At 41.3% G+C, this 18,315-nt stretch overlaps 2 protein-coding genes across 3 annotated transcripts; both read right to left on the bottom strand.

The window, feature by feature from the left end:
• Positions 1–1,050: 1,050 nt before the first annotated feature.
• sergef (secretion regulating guanine nucleotide exchange factor) lies at positions 1,051–10,164 on the bottom strand. 2 transcript variants are annotated; one of them, XM_061075934.1, is made up of 12 exons: positions 10,095–10,164; positions 9,706–9,844; positions 9,092–9,244; positions 8,135–8,229; positions 7,888–7,948; positions 7,695–7,808; positions 7,550–7,612; positions 6,537–6,695; positions 6,263–6,429; positions 4,605–4,641; positions 4,017–4,058; positions 1,927–1,992 (listed from the first exon to the last, which is right to left on the bottom strand). In XM_061075934.1, exons 1-11 carry the CDS (start codon positions 10,134–10,136, stop codon positions 4,051–4,053), a joined length of 1,038 nt encoding a protein of 345 aa, XP_060931917.1. In that variant the 5' UTR covers positions 10,137–10,164; the 3' UTR covers positions 1,927–1,992; positions 4,017–4,050. The 2 variants fall into 2 exon arrangements, with proteins under 2 accessions (XP_060931916.1, XP_060931917.1); XM_061075933.1 differs by lacking the exon at positions 4,017–4,058 and having other exon boundaries at positions 1,051–1,992.
• Positions 10,165–11,636: 1,472 nt separating this feature from the next.
• On the bottom strand, positions 11,637–17,292 carry tph1a (tryptophan hydroxylase 1 (tryptophan 5-monooxygenase) a). Its single transcript, XM_061075932.1, has 11 exons — positions 17,203–17,292; positions 14,852–14,986; positions 14,162–14,342; positions 13,966–14,066; positions 13,802–13,869; positions 13,464–13,660; positions 13,229–13,364; positions 13,010–13,136; positions 12,821–12,916; positions 11,966–12,099; positions 11,637–11,811 (listed from the first exon to the last, which is right to left on the bottom strand). The coding sequence occupies exons 1-11, from the start codon at positions 17,290–17,292 to the stop codon at positions 11,637–11,639; spliced, it is 1,440 nt and encodes a 479-aa protein (XP_060931915.1).
• Between the last annotated feature and the right edge of the window lie 1,023 nt (positions 17,293–18,315).

The following is an 18,315-nucleotide window of genomic DNA, read 5'->3' as shown; positions in this document are numbered from 1 at the left end:
AGATAACATCCACAAAAAATTGTAAAGAATACCATCATATTTTCGACAAAAACAAAAAGCCCCTCTCTTACATTGTATTAATGAGGCATTTATACGACAGAGTGCCGTTAAGAATTGGCTAAGACTTTTGTTTGGCTAAGCAAATGACCAATACATATTCAGCTTTCATTGAATGTTGAAGAATGTCCGTTTATTGCTGTACTACAATTAACAAAGTCATTTCACAGCTCATAATTATTCTGCAGTACGTTTTAATTGACAATCATTTAGAATTTGACTTATTTTCTTTTTCTGCACACATCCAAATTTGTGTATTAGTGTGTAACTAATGCCAACACCTCATACGCCTCTCACCATGGACAAGTGCCTCTGTTATGCAAATTATTCTCACCATTCAGGAGTTACTCAACCAACATGATGAACCTAAATGTGAGTTTTATTTCAAACTAACCATACTGTCACCAGCCATTCAAATCAGTTCAGTACTCAAAAAAGTACACGGGATATAATGGGAGTCCCCGAGGGGATCAGTCCTAAAGGCAAAGCAGTGAGCACCCAGAGAAAGATTCGGGCACAGATTCATTGTCTGTGTGGAAAAGTTGAGAGTGATGAGGGACCAACTTTTTACCAAACCACTGCGGAAACACTGCCAACTATTCGCTGAGACCTGCGTGCAGTCAGGTTACAGCCGATCTGGAGCTGAGCACCAATGGGAGGGGGGGCAGTGTGCTGATCATTGTCCAACAGAATAAAAAAAAGAAAGAAAAGAAAACAGCAGCTGTTGTCATTAATGGAATTAATCACTCAACAAAGAGGCAACTAATGTGTGCCGTTCAGTGAGACCTCAGAGTGTGTGTTTTGAACACCATGCATTTGGTGGTTAGTTATTTCGAGAAGGTGTGCAGTGATCGTTTGGATTGGTTTGCTGCTGAGGGATTTTTTTTGTTTGTGTGTGTGTTTTTTTTTTTAAACAATTCAGGCCTGTACAATAAATAGTGATAAATAAAAAAAACACAGAAATGATTTTTTTCAGCGAGTGATGATTTTTTTTTTTACTCAGCTAAATTTTATTTTCATTGATGCATACGGTCAGTGACAGCGATGGTTTCGACATTTTATTTACATAAATTGTCATTCTTAAGTGGAACCTTTAAAATTCAAAAGTAAATACATGGAAGCATGTCATCCCTGAGTGCTGCTGCCCTTGAAGGAGGCACCGGCTTAAGACCAGCAGCTGATCCACAGGTGCTGCATTGCGGTCGCCCACAGCTTATAAATATGTAGGTTGGGTTAAACACAGCGGACATGTTTCTCCCACAAGAGATGACTAAAGGATACAAGTGGTGCAAATTAGACAATCATAACTGACAAGATAATAAATGAATGATGCACAGTTGGAAAAGAAAAAAAAAGCCTACGTATGAGCGGTAAATCATGTGAAATTCACTATGAACTGCAGAGATTGACGACCTCCTGACAATCAAGATGACTGCAATAAACCCACTGACATGGGAAGATGGAGGTAGACCCCCAGTGTAGCCCATGTCCTGCGGAGCCGTCCCGGTCATGTCAATCAAAGTGACAGGTTGGCCTCTGTCCACATAAAACATACCTCAGCCCACGTACGTCCACATGAAGGTGTTAATCACGCCATTCTACAGTATGACCTGCTCAGGTAGCATCTGAAAGGTGGAGGTTAGTAAGGCATCAATGCATCACTAAATCAGTCAGAAATATGTCAATTCACAAAGTCCCTCTGTTCTTCTCATCTGTGATTTTCACATCCTGAATGAATGAATGTCCCTGATGGAGTCGGTGCAGAGTTTTATCTGGAGCCAGTCGTCGTGGCGCACACAGCCATCGAGTGTCCGGCTCCGCAACCGATGAGAAGAGGTCGGAGACCAGATATGAGCTGAGGCTCAGAGACGTCCGTCTGGGAGCCGTCGCCGCACATTCCGTGTTCGTTCCAGCCCCAGGAAAGGAGAGACCCCCCTGGAAAGAAGAGGGGGTCATGGGTCAGTGGAGCTGACAGGGGAGAGACAGGGATGTGGAGCAGTAGCATGTAGGATACAATTAGCAGCCTGGGGTGCAAAAAAACAAAAAAGAGTGAACATGATCTCTCACTGCATTGATTTCCTTTAACTACCTGGAGACCCTGGAGACCCTCCCCCCCCTAACCTTTACCCTGACCTTAACCTACCACTAACCTTAAAACATGTCTTTCCCTTACGATCTAAGAGGATTTACATTACGAGGACTTCTTGTCCACATAAGGAAGGCAAGTCTCCATAATGTGACTGTGTAAACACATCGAGGTCCCCACAAAATGAGCAAAAACTGGACCCCACACACACACACAGAGAGTCTCGGTTCCCAGCGCTGACACTGGGACAGTAATGAAGCCTCCCTGCTCTTCACAGCTGGTGAGCTTGTCAGTGGGTGTGGTCAGGTCTGTATCACAGAGGAGACACGTGCCATGGCAACATAGTTACCTAATAGGCTCCATTGCCATGGCAACAGAAGCGAGCTTGCTTTCTCAAGGGTAACACATCGTCAAGCTTTCCCTGTCCTGCAGTTGTGTGTCTCTCATGCCATTTACTTCATCAAGAGTCTTTGTATTTCTGCGTTTTTTTTATCTCCCTCTGAAAATTAGGGGCGTCGAAGATTTGGATTTCTCCACAGACATCTATGTTTTTGCCAGTTATCGGAGCACAATATCATGCCAGCAGCTTATGTCAGTGTGACAGTCTGTCAGACATGGCTCATGCATTACAGACGTGCATGTGGCCACGTCCTTGAGACATGTTTATAACTGCACTGCATCGTGGTTGTCATCTATCAGTGAAGATAATGTGTTGAAACGTTTTGTTCTTTGGAGGAAATAATAAGCCATATTTTGGTGCTGCTCTTTTTCATGAACTCGCTGACAGGAACACAGCACATCAGTGTTTCCATGGCAACAAAGTGCCTGCACAATATCCTGCACAACAAAAGGATAAAAATCAAGAAACTCGAACCAAAAAGCCATTTCCTTGTAAGCGAATCCACCCCTTCGGTTTTATATTCAACAGTTTAGATTAACAACACTGACACAATCTGCTGGCGGTGCACTTTTTCTTATGGCTCGATACTTCAGATACACGTGTAAGCAGATGTTTGCCCTTCCTCACTCATGCGAAGTTCAACATGTTTAACAAAGATCTCTCCTCAGATTGGAAGAGCCTGACCCACAGCGTCTTCAGCCCGTCTCCCTCCTCTGAACACAGCTGATGAGTTTCATACATGACGAGCACTTCCTCAGGTGCAAACGGGCGAGGGCTGAGCAGGCAACAGAATCATGAGCAGCATGCAGTGCTCTCGGTTCCTTTTTGCCTGACCTACTTCAGCACCAGAAATAGCAGCACTCAGGTCTCTGCTTCCAATCCTGTTTTTTGCTATTTCATGGCTCCTGCCACCGCGCTGGAGACAGGAGGAGAAGAAGAAGACAAGGGGCGAGCGCGGCAGAGGAGCGAAGTGCAGGAGGTTCACATGAGCTCTCACTGCACCGCTTCTGTTTTCTCATCACATAACTGACCTTCTTAGAGCGGTGCTCTATGAGGACTGTCATCGTGACTAACAGTCTGCATTAAAACTCTCCTAATTGTAATGGCACATCCAGTTAACAGGTTGAATTGGTCTGAACATTAATAGCGGATGGCTATTTGATATTTAGCATTTCCCCTCTAATGGAAGCCTTGGCTTGTGTTTCAGTGTTCATCTGCAGTATTTATATTCATGCTGATATACAAAAAAAAAAATGGGTCAGTGTTCAAATTTTAATGTAAAAGATTTTACTTCCAAAATGTTTTAAAGTGCACGGTGGTGAATACAGGAAAGCCAGCATGGCATTAATAAAGAACAGTACATTTTGTAAGAAAAGTACTGTATGTTTACTGTGTGTGATTGCAGTGTCTGTATTCTCTTCTTATGTAGATAAAGGGAGATTGCTCTCCAAACGTTCGACTGGAAAAACATACCTGTAAATGTGCGTGTGTGGTCAATTCAGCTCCTTTACAGGCCTGTTGGGGTTATGCTCCTGTCAGTGATGCCCATGTATCCATGCTGTAATTACTTCCTGGTGTAAAAGTCACAGAGCAACGAGCCAACCCCAGAAATCCTCTGCAGCATTACCGGAAGGATAATTATAATGTTTCATACTGACGTTCAATTGTAACATATTAGACAGTTCTCTTACTAATGCTTCGGTCCAGAGAAGAGGATTATCTGAAATAGTTCCTCCTCACCTATGTGTGTATTCTGTGTTCTTGTAGGTGGTAGGAGCATGAGTAGGAGTAGGAGTCGTGTCAGTTCAGGAATTACGTCTCTTGTTTCAGCCTCTTGCACTTACCGAACCAAAAGCCTGTTTCTGCTCAAGTTCTCAGACACCTGTCTTCTCGAATATACGTTTCTAGTGCAGTTGTGTAAGGTTGTCGGATGTTTATGCCCTTCCGTTTTCTTGCAATATATTATACTGGCAGAAGAGGAATTAAGACAACTATATGGTAAAAAGAAAATCGGTAGAGAAGCACCACATGAGCTGAATGAGAAGGAGAAAATACACTCACCGACAATGGCGAGGTTATGTTCAGATCCACAAGCAATCTGTAGAGAGAAAGACAAAAAGAGGTGAAAGGGTTAATCTGCTGACAATGCGTTTTTGCATGTTGAAAGCAGACAAGACAGTTTAAGGACTTGTTAAATGCCAACATGGACATAAAGATTACAGCCGGCGGACCGATATTCATTTTTGGGGGGCCAAGGCCGATATTAAGAAGTGATGAAATGGGGGGTGATCTCATTTCAGTATAAAATCACCAAGTAAACAATGTATCATCAGAAAGCAGAGTAAACAAATGCGATAGTCATGGCAGCTCATTCATCAAAGCTAAAACCCAGAGGAGTTAATAACACAGTTTCAGCATGGCTTCCTCTGAAGATTTTTTAATTCTATTAAGTCAATCTGTATTTCCACTTCACAACTACAGGAATTGAGGAGACGGAGGGAAATGCTGATCATATCATCCGGAACACAAACTACAGTTCAACTGCTGTGATGAAGTCATGCTTTTGATGAGGCATAAAGCATGAGTCACATCTTAAATAGAAGCTCCCACAATGATTCCTGAAGCATTGACAGATTGTAAATTGTTACTGCAGTAGCGTAAATAGGCCTCATAAAGATATGACAGTTTACTAAATATTGAGTGGGTGTACAGTTATAGCCTGACCAACATGGTCAGGTAGGACGAGAGATTCATAGTCCACTCAGCAAATTCATCTCACTTTTAGCTTCACACACATGAGGTGACTACACTTTGACATACGCCAGTGCGGCCGCAATGATCTACGCATGGAGAGTGAGCAATCTGGAGCTTGGCCTTGTCGGTCTGTGACATCCACTTAACTGGTAACAATCTCCTAACATATAGCTGCCACTCAGACGGCAGGTTAACTGCTGCAATCCCATGATCCTCACACATAACCGGCCTTATGGGAGCAGGGACCTCTGCCTTGGATAAATGTGAAAGGTTCGCTCCCATGTGGAAGATAATGGATGTGAGTGAGTGGGAGTGAGTAAGACTGTGTGTGTGTTTGTGGTCTTTACTGGATAAATAGTATGAAGCCAATCATTAAGAGGTTTCTCTCTTTAGACCTGCCTATCACTCCGCAGCACTGGCTTCCACCAAACAGTAAATCATCTTCAGATGCCTGTTTTGTTAGTTGGGGTCTGCTGCCCCCTTCTGGATTGACACAGACATTTTTAGAAAACATTTGGTCAACAACCACTATAGTTTAGTTTTTTGATGGGCCTCTGTTCAAATCATGGGGTTTGTTGTAGTTTGGATTATTTACATCATGCACACAAATTATCCATATTGCAACTATACAAGATAGGTCATTCTTCTTTTATTTCAGATTACCTTGGCAGAACTATAGGGACAACAGATGAAACTTGGCCTATAGAGCTAACTCTGGCTCAAGACACATTAATGAGTCAATTTAATAGATCATCAATTATTATCTACAGCCTTGTTCTCAACACCATTCAGTCAGCAGATGTCAACACTGACATCTCTTTTACAGCAGAATTAGCGATTTTACCCAATTATTTTAATTCTCGGGTCAACGCGATTAAAAAGGCAATAGACTCCTTTGCATATACAAATCAGTGTCTACTAATGATAACGGGTGTAAGTGAGTTTTTTACAGATGGATGCCTCACCTGTGTTGCTCCCCTGAGATCTTTAACCTCTGTAGGGAGGCAAACCTCCTGGTTTTCACTTCCTGTTGAAGGACCATCTGACTGCTGCTCTGCGTTCTGAGTGGTTGCTGCTTGTCGGCCCAGCTGTCCATAATCTCCTCTGCCCCACGTGAACACTCGTCCACTCTCTGAAATGAAGTAAGGCCTAATTCAGATATGGCAAATGTCTGTAAAATCCTGTTAACCCTGTTGAGTGCCATAGATGTAACTTGCTGTATAAGTGACTTTGTTTCACCTGTTTGAGCAACAATGTGAGTCCAACCGCTCCACACATTCATTACTTTCTCTCCACCCAGCAGCGAGCGCCTCAGAGGAGCTGGAGAGGACAGGAAGGGCTCAGAGGTGGTCAGCTGACCGTGCTTGTTGCTTCCCCACAGGAACAAATCACTGTCTCCTGCACAGGAGACAGAAGCAACATCACTCGTCATCCAGAGGAGGCAGCAGCACACAGGCAGAGCAGTGATTACGTGGAACTGGTCAACAGATGACAAGACAGCAGGGAGCCCTGTCATTATGATGTATGGACCTTTAGTGGAAGACAACATAATGCCCCCTGAGGAGGACCAGCATGAAATTCAAGACATATCTGCTTTTAAATGATGTCTTATGTTTGTATTCTGCTCCTTACTTTGTGAAATCAGGTGACTTTACACATTTCTAAGGACTTAATGAAAATGTCTATGTTTACAAAGCAAGAACCTTTACATTTCCTGTTGTTTCTGCCAATAACTTGCTTGAATGTTTACATCTGTCCATACGTCGACCAAGACTCGACAATCCTGTATGTCTAGCTATTATAGCAGAAATATTAAAGAAAAATAAGTGGTCTGACAACCTAAAAGATTTATTCGTCATAGAAAAAACAAATAAATGGTAATGAAAACCTAATCTTGACGGTGGAGATAATAAAGCATAAGGAAATTGGAACTTATAAACGGAACCTTCCAAATCTAACACAGTGACTGGTATTTAAAACTTGAAGGGCAATCACAGAGCACATGCCCACTTTATTAACATTTTACATGGACATGTATTGGGACCAGATACATATAACATGCACACACATTCTTTATGCAAACTGTTTACATTAAACATCTAATTTGGCTGCCAGGAAATCCATGCAGTAGTTTTTATGCAATGCTGCTAACTATCAGAAAAACAACTGCAGATGAGAACATAACCATATTGGCAGAGGTGATAAATAAACCAAACACAGGGTAACAGCTAATATGTATGCTGTTGTCATACCTGTGAGGCACACAGAGTGCGCTGAGCCCGCAGCTACCAGGTGTGATCTTTTCTGATGCAGACCTGCAACATGAATATCTGGAGTCATTTATCAACCATCAGTGAATCGGTAAATGTGTTCTGTGTGTGTGCTCAGTGCATGTACCTGGTACCAGGCAGGGCAGCTGAGAGCAGAGGTGTGATGGGACAGGGTGCGGACTGAGTGCTCTCTTAGCGTGACTGAAAAGGCCAGTTCCCCATTGATACACAGCACCCGAGCCTGAAGGCCAAACACAATATTAGGATCTGTGGATTGACTTCTCTGTAAAAACATACGGAGGACTGTTTACAATTCTTACCAGTAACAGCGAGGGAGTGTCTCAGTCCTGCTGCTACACTCACCACGGGATCCTTCAAACACTGAGGACAAACAGCACAGTCACATGCGTCATTGAAACTGATCAAACCAACCATGACATGACGTTGGTTTGGAGCAGAAATACGTATGTATATATTACACAAAGTTATGACAAGCATTACAGAGGCTTCCAAAGGGCTATGTTGTATTATTTCAGCCAGTAAAACACACACGCGTGTTGTGCTCACCTTAACAAACAGTAGATCTGCAGAGTGTGTGACTTTCGGTCCAACACCCAGTTGTCCAAATGCATTGGAGCCGCAGGCCATCACCTGACCACAATCTGTAAGTACAATATAAAAGAAAGATCTCACAATGAAATATTCAACTTCTGTAAAGGTGGGAGGTGGTTCCAGGACTTTTCTGTGATTTCCTTTATTCCTTTAGGTTTATTTTATAAATTGTATTGGTTTTATGTATCTTATTATCTAAGTGTTATTATTTTATTTAATCATATTTTTTTTTATTTCTGTGTGTGTTTAACTCTGTGTTTAATGTTTATCTTTCCACAGTTAAGTGTTCACAGCTTTCACGGTATCTCATACTTTGGGCAGCACACAAAGGTTTGCTTGCTTGTTTGCTTGTTTTGGGAAAATTCCATTAGAGCAGAGTCTGTTTGCAGCCTCACAGGAAGTTGGAAAATATTCTCACATGCAAGGGTTTGTGTCATTAGACTTTCTCACACAGGATTTTTCAGAAGCATCAGAAATGTAGTTGACAGATGTAAGTACACAGTGGACATTGACACAAATAAAATGTACTAGTCAGATCTGGTTATTACCTACATATGAAATGAATGTGGCATCAGTCTGTGAGGACTGCTCTTGTTGCTACTTACTGTTATCTTATATGATGTGGTTGCAGCTATCTCTCCCTGTGTTCATGCTCTATTGCACTACCTTTCTTTTACTAACTTTTGACTGACTTACAACTGTGTAGGTTGCACTTTCCTTTCTTCTATTTTTCCATCCATGTTCTTTCTAATTTTAGGCTGCTGTGAAATCCAAATTATTCCCATAACTAAATAAAAATAAATATTATTCTCCATTATCGATCATTCCTGCCAAGAACTACTTGAGATAAATGCTTATTCTAATCTCATAAAAATGTCAGATCAAGTGTAAGTAAAAAACAGTAGCGCTCACCGGTGAGAAGAAGAGTAAAGTCCCAGCCACAAGCAACATTTTTGACAGTTTGTTTGAGGCTGGGACAGAGCTGAGGAGTTAGGATGTTTGCATGTTGCCTGAGTCCCAGCTGACCTCTGTCATTCTGTCCACACACAAACACTTCTCCCTTCTCTGTCAAAGACAAAAGACTAAATAAACATCTGAAAACCAAGCAAGAGGTTACTGAGTTTAAAAACACAAGCGCACTAACTGTATAAATTGAATTGCTGTTGATTTGCAATAGCCTCACATAAACATTACATAGCATAAAATTGATTGAATTTAAGAAAAAGAGCATATTAGTCAGAATAAAAAACACAGATTATTTGGATTGTTATTTGTAATTTAGATATATTATATATTTATGCATATTTATATATACGGGAGTGGGATCTAACGGGGTTTGGGGACAGGAGGAGAGGGAATACATTACTTTTAAAGACACAGGGCTGACAGGTGGAATTTGAGGATAGTTGTTAAATAACACGATGTTACACTCTCTCTTTGTACAGAAAGTGGTTTGCACCTGAAGTTGTTTGCCAGTAAACCGAGAGAAGAAGACGAAGAAGAAGAAGGAACAGGGCGGGACTTACCGGTGACGAACACGGAGTGACCGCCGCCTCCGCTCACACACCGGGGCGCCTGGTCCTGGAGAGCCGCCGTGTCAGAGAGCCGGGGCTCGGACTGGTCCTCCACATGTCCCTGTCCCAGCTGTCCGTGGCTGTTGGCCCCCTGAGCACAAACACATCCATCCCTTACTGGGCTGCTCAGGACTGACACTTGTTTACAGTTCCTGGTTTTAGCTGCACTTGTAGTTTCCTGACTCCAATGCTAACGTTAGCCAAAAGTGCTACATTGAGGCTGCCGAGACAAGTGTGTCTCTGCCGGTGGTGAGTGTTTAAATCGGATAAACTCCATGAACACACACACACACACGCACACGTTTAACACAAGCGTGAAACAGTGAAGACAACAAACTTACCCAAGACCGTAAACAAAACTCCAGCCGCGAGCTCGTTTCCATGGAGCACTACAGCTGCCTGCGAGCGAGTCCAGAGGGATTTGCGACACTGTCGTAAAGTCAACTATTATCCTGTTTGGCTGTTTCAAAGACTGCATATATATACAATAAGTATAATGTATATATACAATGTCGTATTATGCTTTAAGTACTTATTATGTTGTCTGATTATATGTTTACACAGAGATCAGAGCGAAACAGCATTTCAATCCTGTCTATGTCCTGCACATTTGGCAGAATTGAAAATAAAGTTGATTTATAAATTAGATTCTACTTGAAATAGTGTCAACTTTAAACAGAGCAAAATCCCAAATAACTTGGGCTTTACAATCTGTACAACATGCTACACACTGTATTAAGAACTTGTAATAAATACATTTATTCACCTAACATTCACTTCAATCTTTTACTAATGCTTTATATATCACTCACAATCCCTTAAAACAGCTTTGGGGTTGCCAGGTTTTGGGGAATCCTCTATAAAATGAGTGGCCAGTTAAGCCGACTCACCTAACTTGCTAAAACAAAGTCTTCTCTGATAGATATGAATCAGAGTCAGTTAGTGGATTTAATGATGTGGCCCCCAGATCAAAGACATCATTTTACTTACAGAATAGAATTACACAATCTTCAAACTCTCGACTCCTTACTTTTAACATAACTTTAAGAATTCTTTGCTGTCATCATTCTCCATCTTTAGGATCATAACCAACAGCTCTCTCAACAGGTAACAAACCACTGAGACACTCTGAAGACACAATGAGCTTTTCTCTTTATTATATTGTTTCAATAGTTTGATACATAGCTTATACTCATAATTCCTATATTCCTTTACAGTAGAAAAATAATGTTTTGATTTCAGGATCACTACAATTATATTCACGTGAAGAGAAGGTTCTCAAAATCAACACTGTAAAATAAAATTGGTCGGGTTGCATGGGCCAAATTTGCCATAATCAGTCCGGAAAACATTCTTATAACACAGTGTTTTCGCTTTTATAATTTCCCTCAACAACGCACAGAAAAACCAGCATGACACATACACACCAAAAGAATACACACAAGGTACATTTTATACATTTCACTGGAGTGAGGAAGATTACATGTGAAGAAGAGATAGATTAATTACAACCAAAAATCACATGATCATACACGTACAACAGCAGAGTTAACAACAGGGAAACTGAAACCACATCTGTGTAAGCAACAGCTGAGGACACTTTAAAATACCATGATGACGTATCAACTGTTCGTTAGACAGAAGCCAAGCACACCTGAAGCACTACAGTAAAGCAGCTCTTTGGGTTTGGGTAAAGTACTGATATCAATGGCAGTATATCGTATTTGCCATACACCATGCAGTGGGGACAACAGAGCAGTTCGCCAACGGCAGTGCACACATTCATTGTACCGACAAAGTACAATTCACAACCAGTATCTGTACAGCGATCCTGGGGGGGGGAGGGAGACAGCGATCACTGATGTAAGGTGGTTCACTCGGACTCAGACACCCAGCTGCTTGTTGAGCCGGATGAGGGCGTCGCCCACGATGTCGAGCTCGTGTCGAAGCTCCTCCACGACGCTGTTGATGCTGGGCGTGTCTTTTAGCACGTCCACACTCTGGGTGTAAGGGTTGTATCGGACTGTGAAGGGACGCTTGATGGTCTTGGCGAACTCCCTGAAATGAAAATAATATCATTACTGACTAATACGCAGTAGAAATTTCATTACACGTGAAACAACAGTGTAGTTTGTGGATCTTTTTAAATCTTTCAATGCAAGGTGTCTCATCATGGAGATATTATTTTAAATGACTGAGGAGCAAAGCTCACCTCATCTTGACTTTGGCCTCCTCGAAGCTGTCTGACACAAAGTACACATCCTGAAATGTTGTGATGATGCATTCTTGTTTGGAAGTGACTTTGGGGTCAAAGGGCATAATCCTTGCATTACCAGAGAGTGCATGCTGAAAGAGAGAAACATAAGAAAGATGCTCATGTAAAGATATGTCATGTTTACACGAGCCCATGTCTGGATCAAGTTATTAAATGTGTATTTTAAGTCTGTTTACGGAACAAAATTTCAGTTGTCTTTCAATTAATTTATCACAATAAAGAAAATCAGAATAGTACAATTATCACAATATAACAATAATAGACAAAAATGGGGGAATTCTTTTTGTGTTATTTGCATAGAACTTTTTTCTAAACAACCTTTCTTGGTGCTTCAGACAGGGATAAAAGAACAATAGAATTAAATTTAATAAGATTTAAAATAAACAAAACAATTAAATAAAAGTTAAAAAAACTCAATTGAAATTTACCAAGAAATGAAAGCTTTGTTTTCCAATAATCTTTTAAGAAGGGATTTAAAAGCATTAACAGATGTAGCATTTCTGATCTCAGCGGATAAGTCATTCCAGAGTTTGGGGGCCTGTACTGCCAAAGCACAGTGGCCTTTAGTCACCAATGTATTTAGCATCAACTCTATCTGTTCAATACAATTATTCCAGAGGTTTAATAAGAGGGTTATTTTGGTTTAGGCAGCTCTTCAGATATTCTTTTAATATACACTGCATATATACTTATATTTAATTTGATGAAGCTGTATATTACATTTCATGTCAGGACATAAGACTGCGTTAAAACGTCCACTGTACACATCTCGCTCAATTACACTGCCTTTACCTTAAGCTCACTAATAGATGACAGCAGTCCTGCTCCATATGCTCTCAGCTTGCCTTCTTGTTTGCATAGGCCAAACTCCACTGTGAAGAAATAGCACTGTAACAGATAAAACAGAAACAATTATAACAGGTATTCTGGCTTCACTCAAACTTTTCTTTGAGTTATTTGAACTGAATCAGTGTCACTCACTGTAGCCAGTTTCTGAACAGATTCATCTGAGGCCCCAAGTGAGGCGAGACCAATCTCCTGGGAGAACTGGGCAAAGCTGGGCTCAGCGAGCAGAGGCACGTGACCCAGCAGCTCATGGCATGTGTCCCTGGGAAATAGAAGACCACCGAATATTAGCTCCAGTATTCTTATATGTGCATTAATGCCACTTTTCTTAATACAGCAGTGGGTATTACTCACGGCTCTGGGGTGTATAAGGGGTCGGAGCTGTGACGCACATACTGGGTACAATGGAAAACGCGGAAGGCCAAACCAGCAAGGAAGTCACGTGGGGACAGATAGCCTGCCACAGGCCTGATGGTAAATCCAGTACGTTCTGAGGAGATGATGCAACATATGAGAGTAATTTTAAAAATGATTTCCAATATTTATGCAGAAGAATCATGTTTTATTTTTTAAAGAAAATCCATCCTACCCCTGAGGAAGCGTGAGACGTCCTCCAGCTGAGGGATGTTGTCCTCGCGACATTCACAGTATTTGGACAGCAGCGGCAGGTTCTTCAGGTATTCCCGGCACGCGTGAGTCGGGTACAACTTGATGAGCTCCCTGTACACAACACCCCAGGTCTTCACTTCCTCCTCTGTGAACTCAATACGAGGAATGGGATCCCCACTGGAAGAAGAAGTCAACAGCTTAACAGATATCCACAGTCAATTCAAATTGTATTGCTTGAGTTCCGTGCTTCCACAGAGGCCTATCGTGGCTTTTAATGTTTGAAAACTAGATAAAGTGTTAGTCATAAATCGAACGTACTGTTTGTAGGACATGGCGAGATCTGCAAAGTACTTTCTCCTTTTCCGGTAAACGTTGTCCTTAAAACCCTGATGGAGAAAAGGATGCAAAGATAAGAGAGTGGTTCACATTAAAGACTTTTATAATTTCAAATCAATCCTACAGGTGCATATGGGCAAACTTACAGGATGATCGGCATCCAGCTCGGAGCCGTACATCAGGACACGGTTGGCGCACTTGTCCAGGTCTGAAATTTTCGTTGGGAACCAGGGAATATTGTACATTTCTGACAAGTGAAGGAGAGAAAAGCCTGTTGTTAATTGTTATAATAAGGTTGAACTGGCTCCAGTATATGTCTGCATCATTTCAATACGGTCCCACCTTCTTGTAGACAGGAGTTATCTGGAGGCTCCATATCCACCACGTTCACATGCTTCCTCAGCAGCTGGATAATCTCATTCAGTTGCTCGTGGTTGCTGTCGCAGTCCACGAATATCTCAAACTCAGAGTTGCGTCTTTTAGATTTTCTGGACTCAATATGTACGAGGTTGACGTGGTTTTCCTGCAACAAAGGATGCGAATAATTCTGTTATCCCCTGAGATTTAAGACATGAAGAAAACGTAGGGATCGATACTGTTGACCAAAACCTCCAGACACAAAAACTGTTTCTTCCCTCTCGCCATCTCACTTCTGAATAGCCAACCCACTGGCACTGTGCAATAACCCTGGATCTTTATAATAACCACTTTACAGTTTCTCCCGAAATTATATTATATTATACATAATATATATTATAATTATATTTAATTATGGTTATCTTATTTCACTTCACTGTATAACCGTAATACACATACCGTGTTATACCTGCACTTCTTTTCTTAGACTGTCGCACTGTTTGTATTTTGAATGGTTTGTGACTGTTCGTATTGTACTGTTTTGTTTTGTGATGTGTATTCTGTGTAAGCACACTGAGAGCCACTTTACCGAGTCAAATTCCCTGTTTGTGCAAACTTACTTGGCCAATTAAACTGATTCTGATAGATTGTGTTCACATATAAGATTGGGCATACCTGGAACAGTTTGAGTGCCTTTACAAGTCCCCCCACTTCATTCTTCAGGGAAAAGATGATAGTTGCTCTCCCTTTCTCTGATGTATTCTTCTTTTCAGTGTTTTCTTCGATTTTGGTGAAGGTTGATTTGTTTATCTGTAAATAGCAAGAAAACATAGAGGTAAACTTGTGTAACAGCAGGAAATCATCATCATCATCATACAACAGCCAACAGTGGTTCTCTTCTGATAGTCATTTAAGGCAATATATAACTTTTAATAACCTTTTTAAAATATGTGATGATTCAATTTCACCTGATTATATGTCTACAGGTTCTATCACTGGTGTTGATCTATCAACCCTAAAAATAAAATGTGATGGAAGCAGAGAAATAAACAAATTCTAAGATTGTAGATCGTGGAGAGACAGCACTTAATTGAAATGTGTCATGTTCTGTAGTTTTAGTTAGGCCTCAACTATCTAAGTTTCCCCCTTATAATAATACTAATACTAATACAAATAATATTATTCTTAATAATAATGATAATGTATTTATAAAGCACTTCCATTAAATTAAATACACAGTCATAAAGAATAAAAATACTAAATGCATGACAGAAAGTTAAGCATCCATAATATTAATAAAACCTAGAATTTAGAGCACCGTTCAAAGAACCTTCTCTTATGAACCTGCTTCACTCCAAATAAACTCCCGCAAACCCTGACAGCGTGTAGCCAACGTTACACCCTGAAAGTTAAAAACAACAACGCAGTTTCGATGCTGGGATTAGTGCGCGCCAGCCCGCTTGTCCATTTCAGCACCCTGGACAGCGCTCTCACGTTGACGCAGGCGTGTGCGCGCTGCTGCTCACGCACGCGTGAAATTCAAGCAGCTAATCCTGCATCAGATTTGACATGTATGGCGATAACATGCACACACACCACAGACTAATCTCCTTACAATCACAATTCTCCTTCACTATAGTTGCATTCCTGTCTCACGAGGTTATACTTTACTACTGAACAAGGTGATTTACGGAAGGGGGGGGGGGAGGGGGCTCACACGCATCAGTTAAAGTCAGCTCAGTTCTTTTCCTACCCTGTTCCGACCCTCCAGCGCGCGACAGACCAGGTGTCGGTGGAGCCGTGTCGGTGCTATCCGTGACAGCATTAGTGCACGGATGGAGACTGGATCAGCACGGCTCCCCGGGGTCAACTCTCTGCGTCTCGGTTTAACGAAGATGAACTCGTGTCTGTGTCGAAGAATCGCCTTAATGCAATCCCATTTAGATCGCAGGGAAGCCTATTATTAGCTCCGTGCGTGTGGAGGTGTGAGCCTCCAGTCGGGTTCAGGTCTGCAGGGCGCACGGGCCGGTGTTACGCATCAGACTTGACCCTCATCAGATACCCTGATATTTCTTCCGTTATGTCAATAATGCCCCTAACCCTATTGCATGTATTAAAAACTTAACCCTAGATGTGAGATCATTAACAATTAAGCATGATTAAACTATTTACTTGCTTTTTACTTTGGTGATAAAAATCATTTCCAGTTTTCTGCATTTGTGCAACAATTATTTTGTGTGTCCTCATTTGAAAATGCCTAAAATATTTTGTTCAAAGCTCACAGACACATTGGCTCCTGAAGTCACACGAATGTAGTCACACCTTATTTCACAATTTCCTCCTCCATATTTGGTTTATTTCTTATTTTTTATCCGTTTGTCGTTTCTTTCTGCTTGTTTGCGCCACATTTAGATGGATCCGCAAAGAAAACTTGATATATTGATAGCAAACTGTTCGTCTAAATTTCTTAATTAAAAATACATTAGATTATTAATGTGTGCTATTATATCATCACCCTCAGATCCGCCTCTCTCCTGTCAGTGTGCTTTTAATGGAAACATCACAGACTCTGCAGGTCCATCGGTTTATCTTTTATCTTCTATGTAAATCAGGATTAGCATGTACAAACAGCACACACACAAGTATTTTGGTGAATTCACATTTAACTTCTTCAAATTAATAGAAAACATATTATTCTACAATAACGAGTTGCTTATGAGTTGAAATTGGGAGGTATGCTTATCTAACGCTCTTAACCCTTAGACGTAAATGACACTATAACAGAACGGCTTAAATTAATCTGCGCTCACAGCAAGGTAAAGGCTTATTCATTAGGATGACTGCACCAATCCCACACAACCACTGTCAAAAAAATGAAGCAAAGTCTTTAAATATCACATAAAAGAAAACCTCTGCACCTCAGCCAACACTCATGATCTTACCACAGTAGGAAAAACGCGGGGGAACGAACAAAATAAACCTGAAGGTGAAAACAGTCATAAAGATTATTTGTTAGTATTTCTTACCTCATTATTTAGAAGCTTTTCTTCAAAACCGATGTTCATGGAGTCAAAAGATCTTCCTCTACGTGGTCCTTCGATTTTGTTTGAGTACATGTTAATGTTCAATTGTGTTTTTTTCTTTTCTTTTTTATGTAGCCTATGTATACAATAGCTCTTTACAGGTGATTTGTCTCAATAACCTCCTCAATGCAAAGTAGGCTGTCTACCCCGAGAAGCAGCGCGCTTTGCTATTTAACCACAGTGAGAAATAGGAGGGGGCAATAATCTGAGCCACAGCAGCAAATGGAAAAAGAGCAGCACCGCCCACGTCATTAGGGAAAAAAGGGGGAGATCTTTCATTTAATTATTTCACCTATAAGGTCCCGAAAACAGCATGACTGACATCAATCACAAAGTCTGATTTTACAGAGAGAATACAACTAATGTTTAACCCTTCCTAAGGTCATTTAACCTACTTCGGTGCATTTCTGAAAACCCTTAAATGCTGCAGGAAAAATATATGATCAGGAATTATTGCTTTACTTCTTTTAGTTTTTAGCAATAAACTGTTGAAATATGAAAAATATATCACGTTTAACCTATTTTGTTTAACCACAGGGGACCCACAGCCACTCGTGTTTGCTCAAACAGCTAATTCTCCTTGTTTGTTGACACCTTGAAGAGGTCAGGCAGTAAGAGGATTCAGGCGTAGCCCACCAGCCTGCATTGTACAGTGATCCCAGCATACCCCCCTTTCTCCAAATCCATTCCCCTGCACGGTAAGCACCTCTGGGTTCTCGTGCACATAACAGAAATAATCTGCGTGTTTTCTTTCTGTAAGCCTTTTAATAAGATCAAGACAATCAGTGGGAAAGGCCTCAGAGGCCTGGGCGAGCAGAATCAAGACGATGTGGCACTAGAACCTGAGAGACCTCATTACTTTAGAGAGATAACGCTGCTGTCCTCTCTAAGCTGCCTCGCAAAATAGGAAAGTCTGAAGTGTCTTTGTCTGGTCGGCCATCACCTTCAGCTCCATTCACATGGCTCTTATGCAGCGGTACATGTGGCCGATGCACATGCAGCTTGTCTCAGGTGGTCCTGGACTGTGTTACTCGTGACATGGGCGGATGCTTTACA

The sequence above is a fragment of the Limanda limanda genome, chromosome 8 (assembly GCF_963576545.1).
Source record: "Limanda limanda chromosome 8, fLimLim1.1, whole genome shotgun sequence".
Lineage (NCBI taxonomy): Eukaryota > Metazoa > Chordata > Actinopteri > Pleuronectiformes > Pleuronectidae > Limanda > Limanda limanda.
The sequence above is the reverse complement of the archived record's forward strand: the minus strand, read 5'-3'. Positions and strand labels throughout refer to the sequence as shown.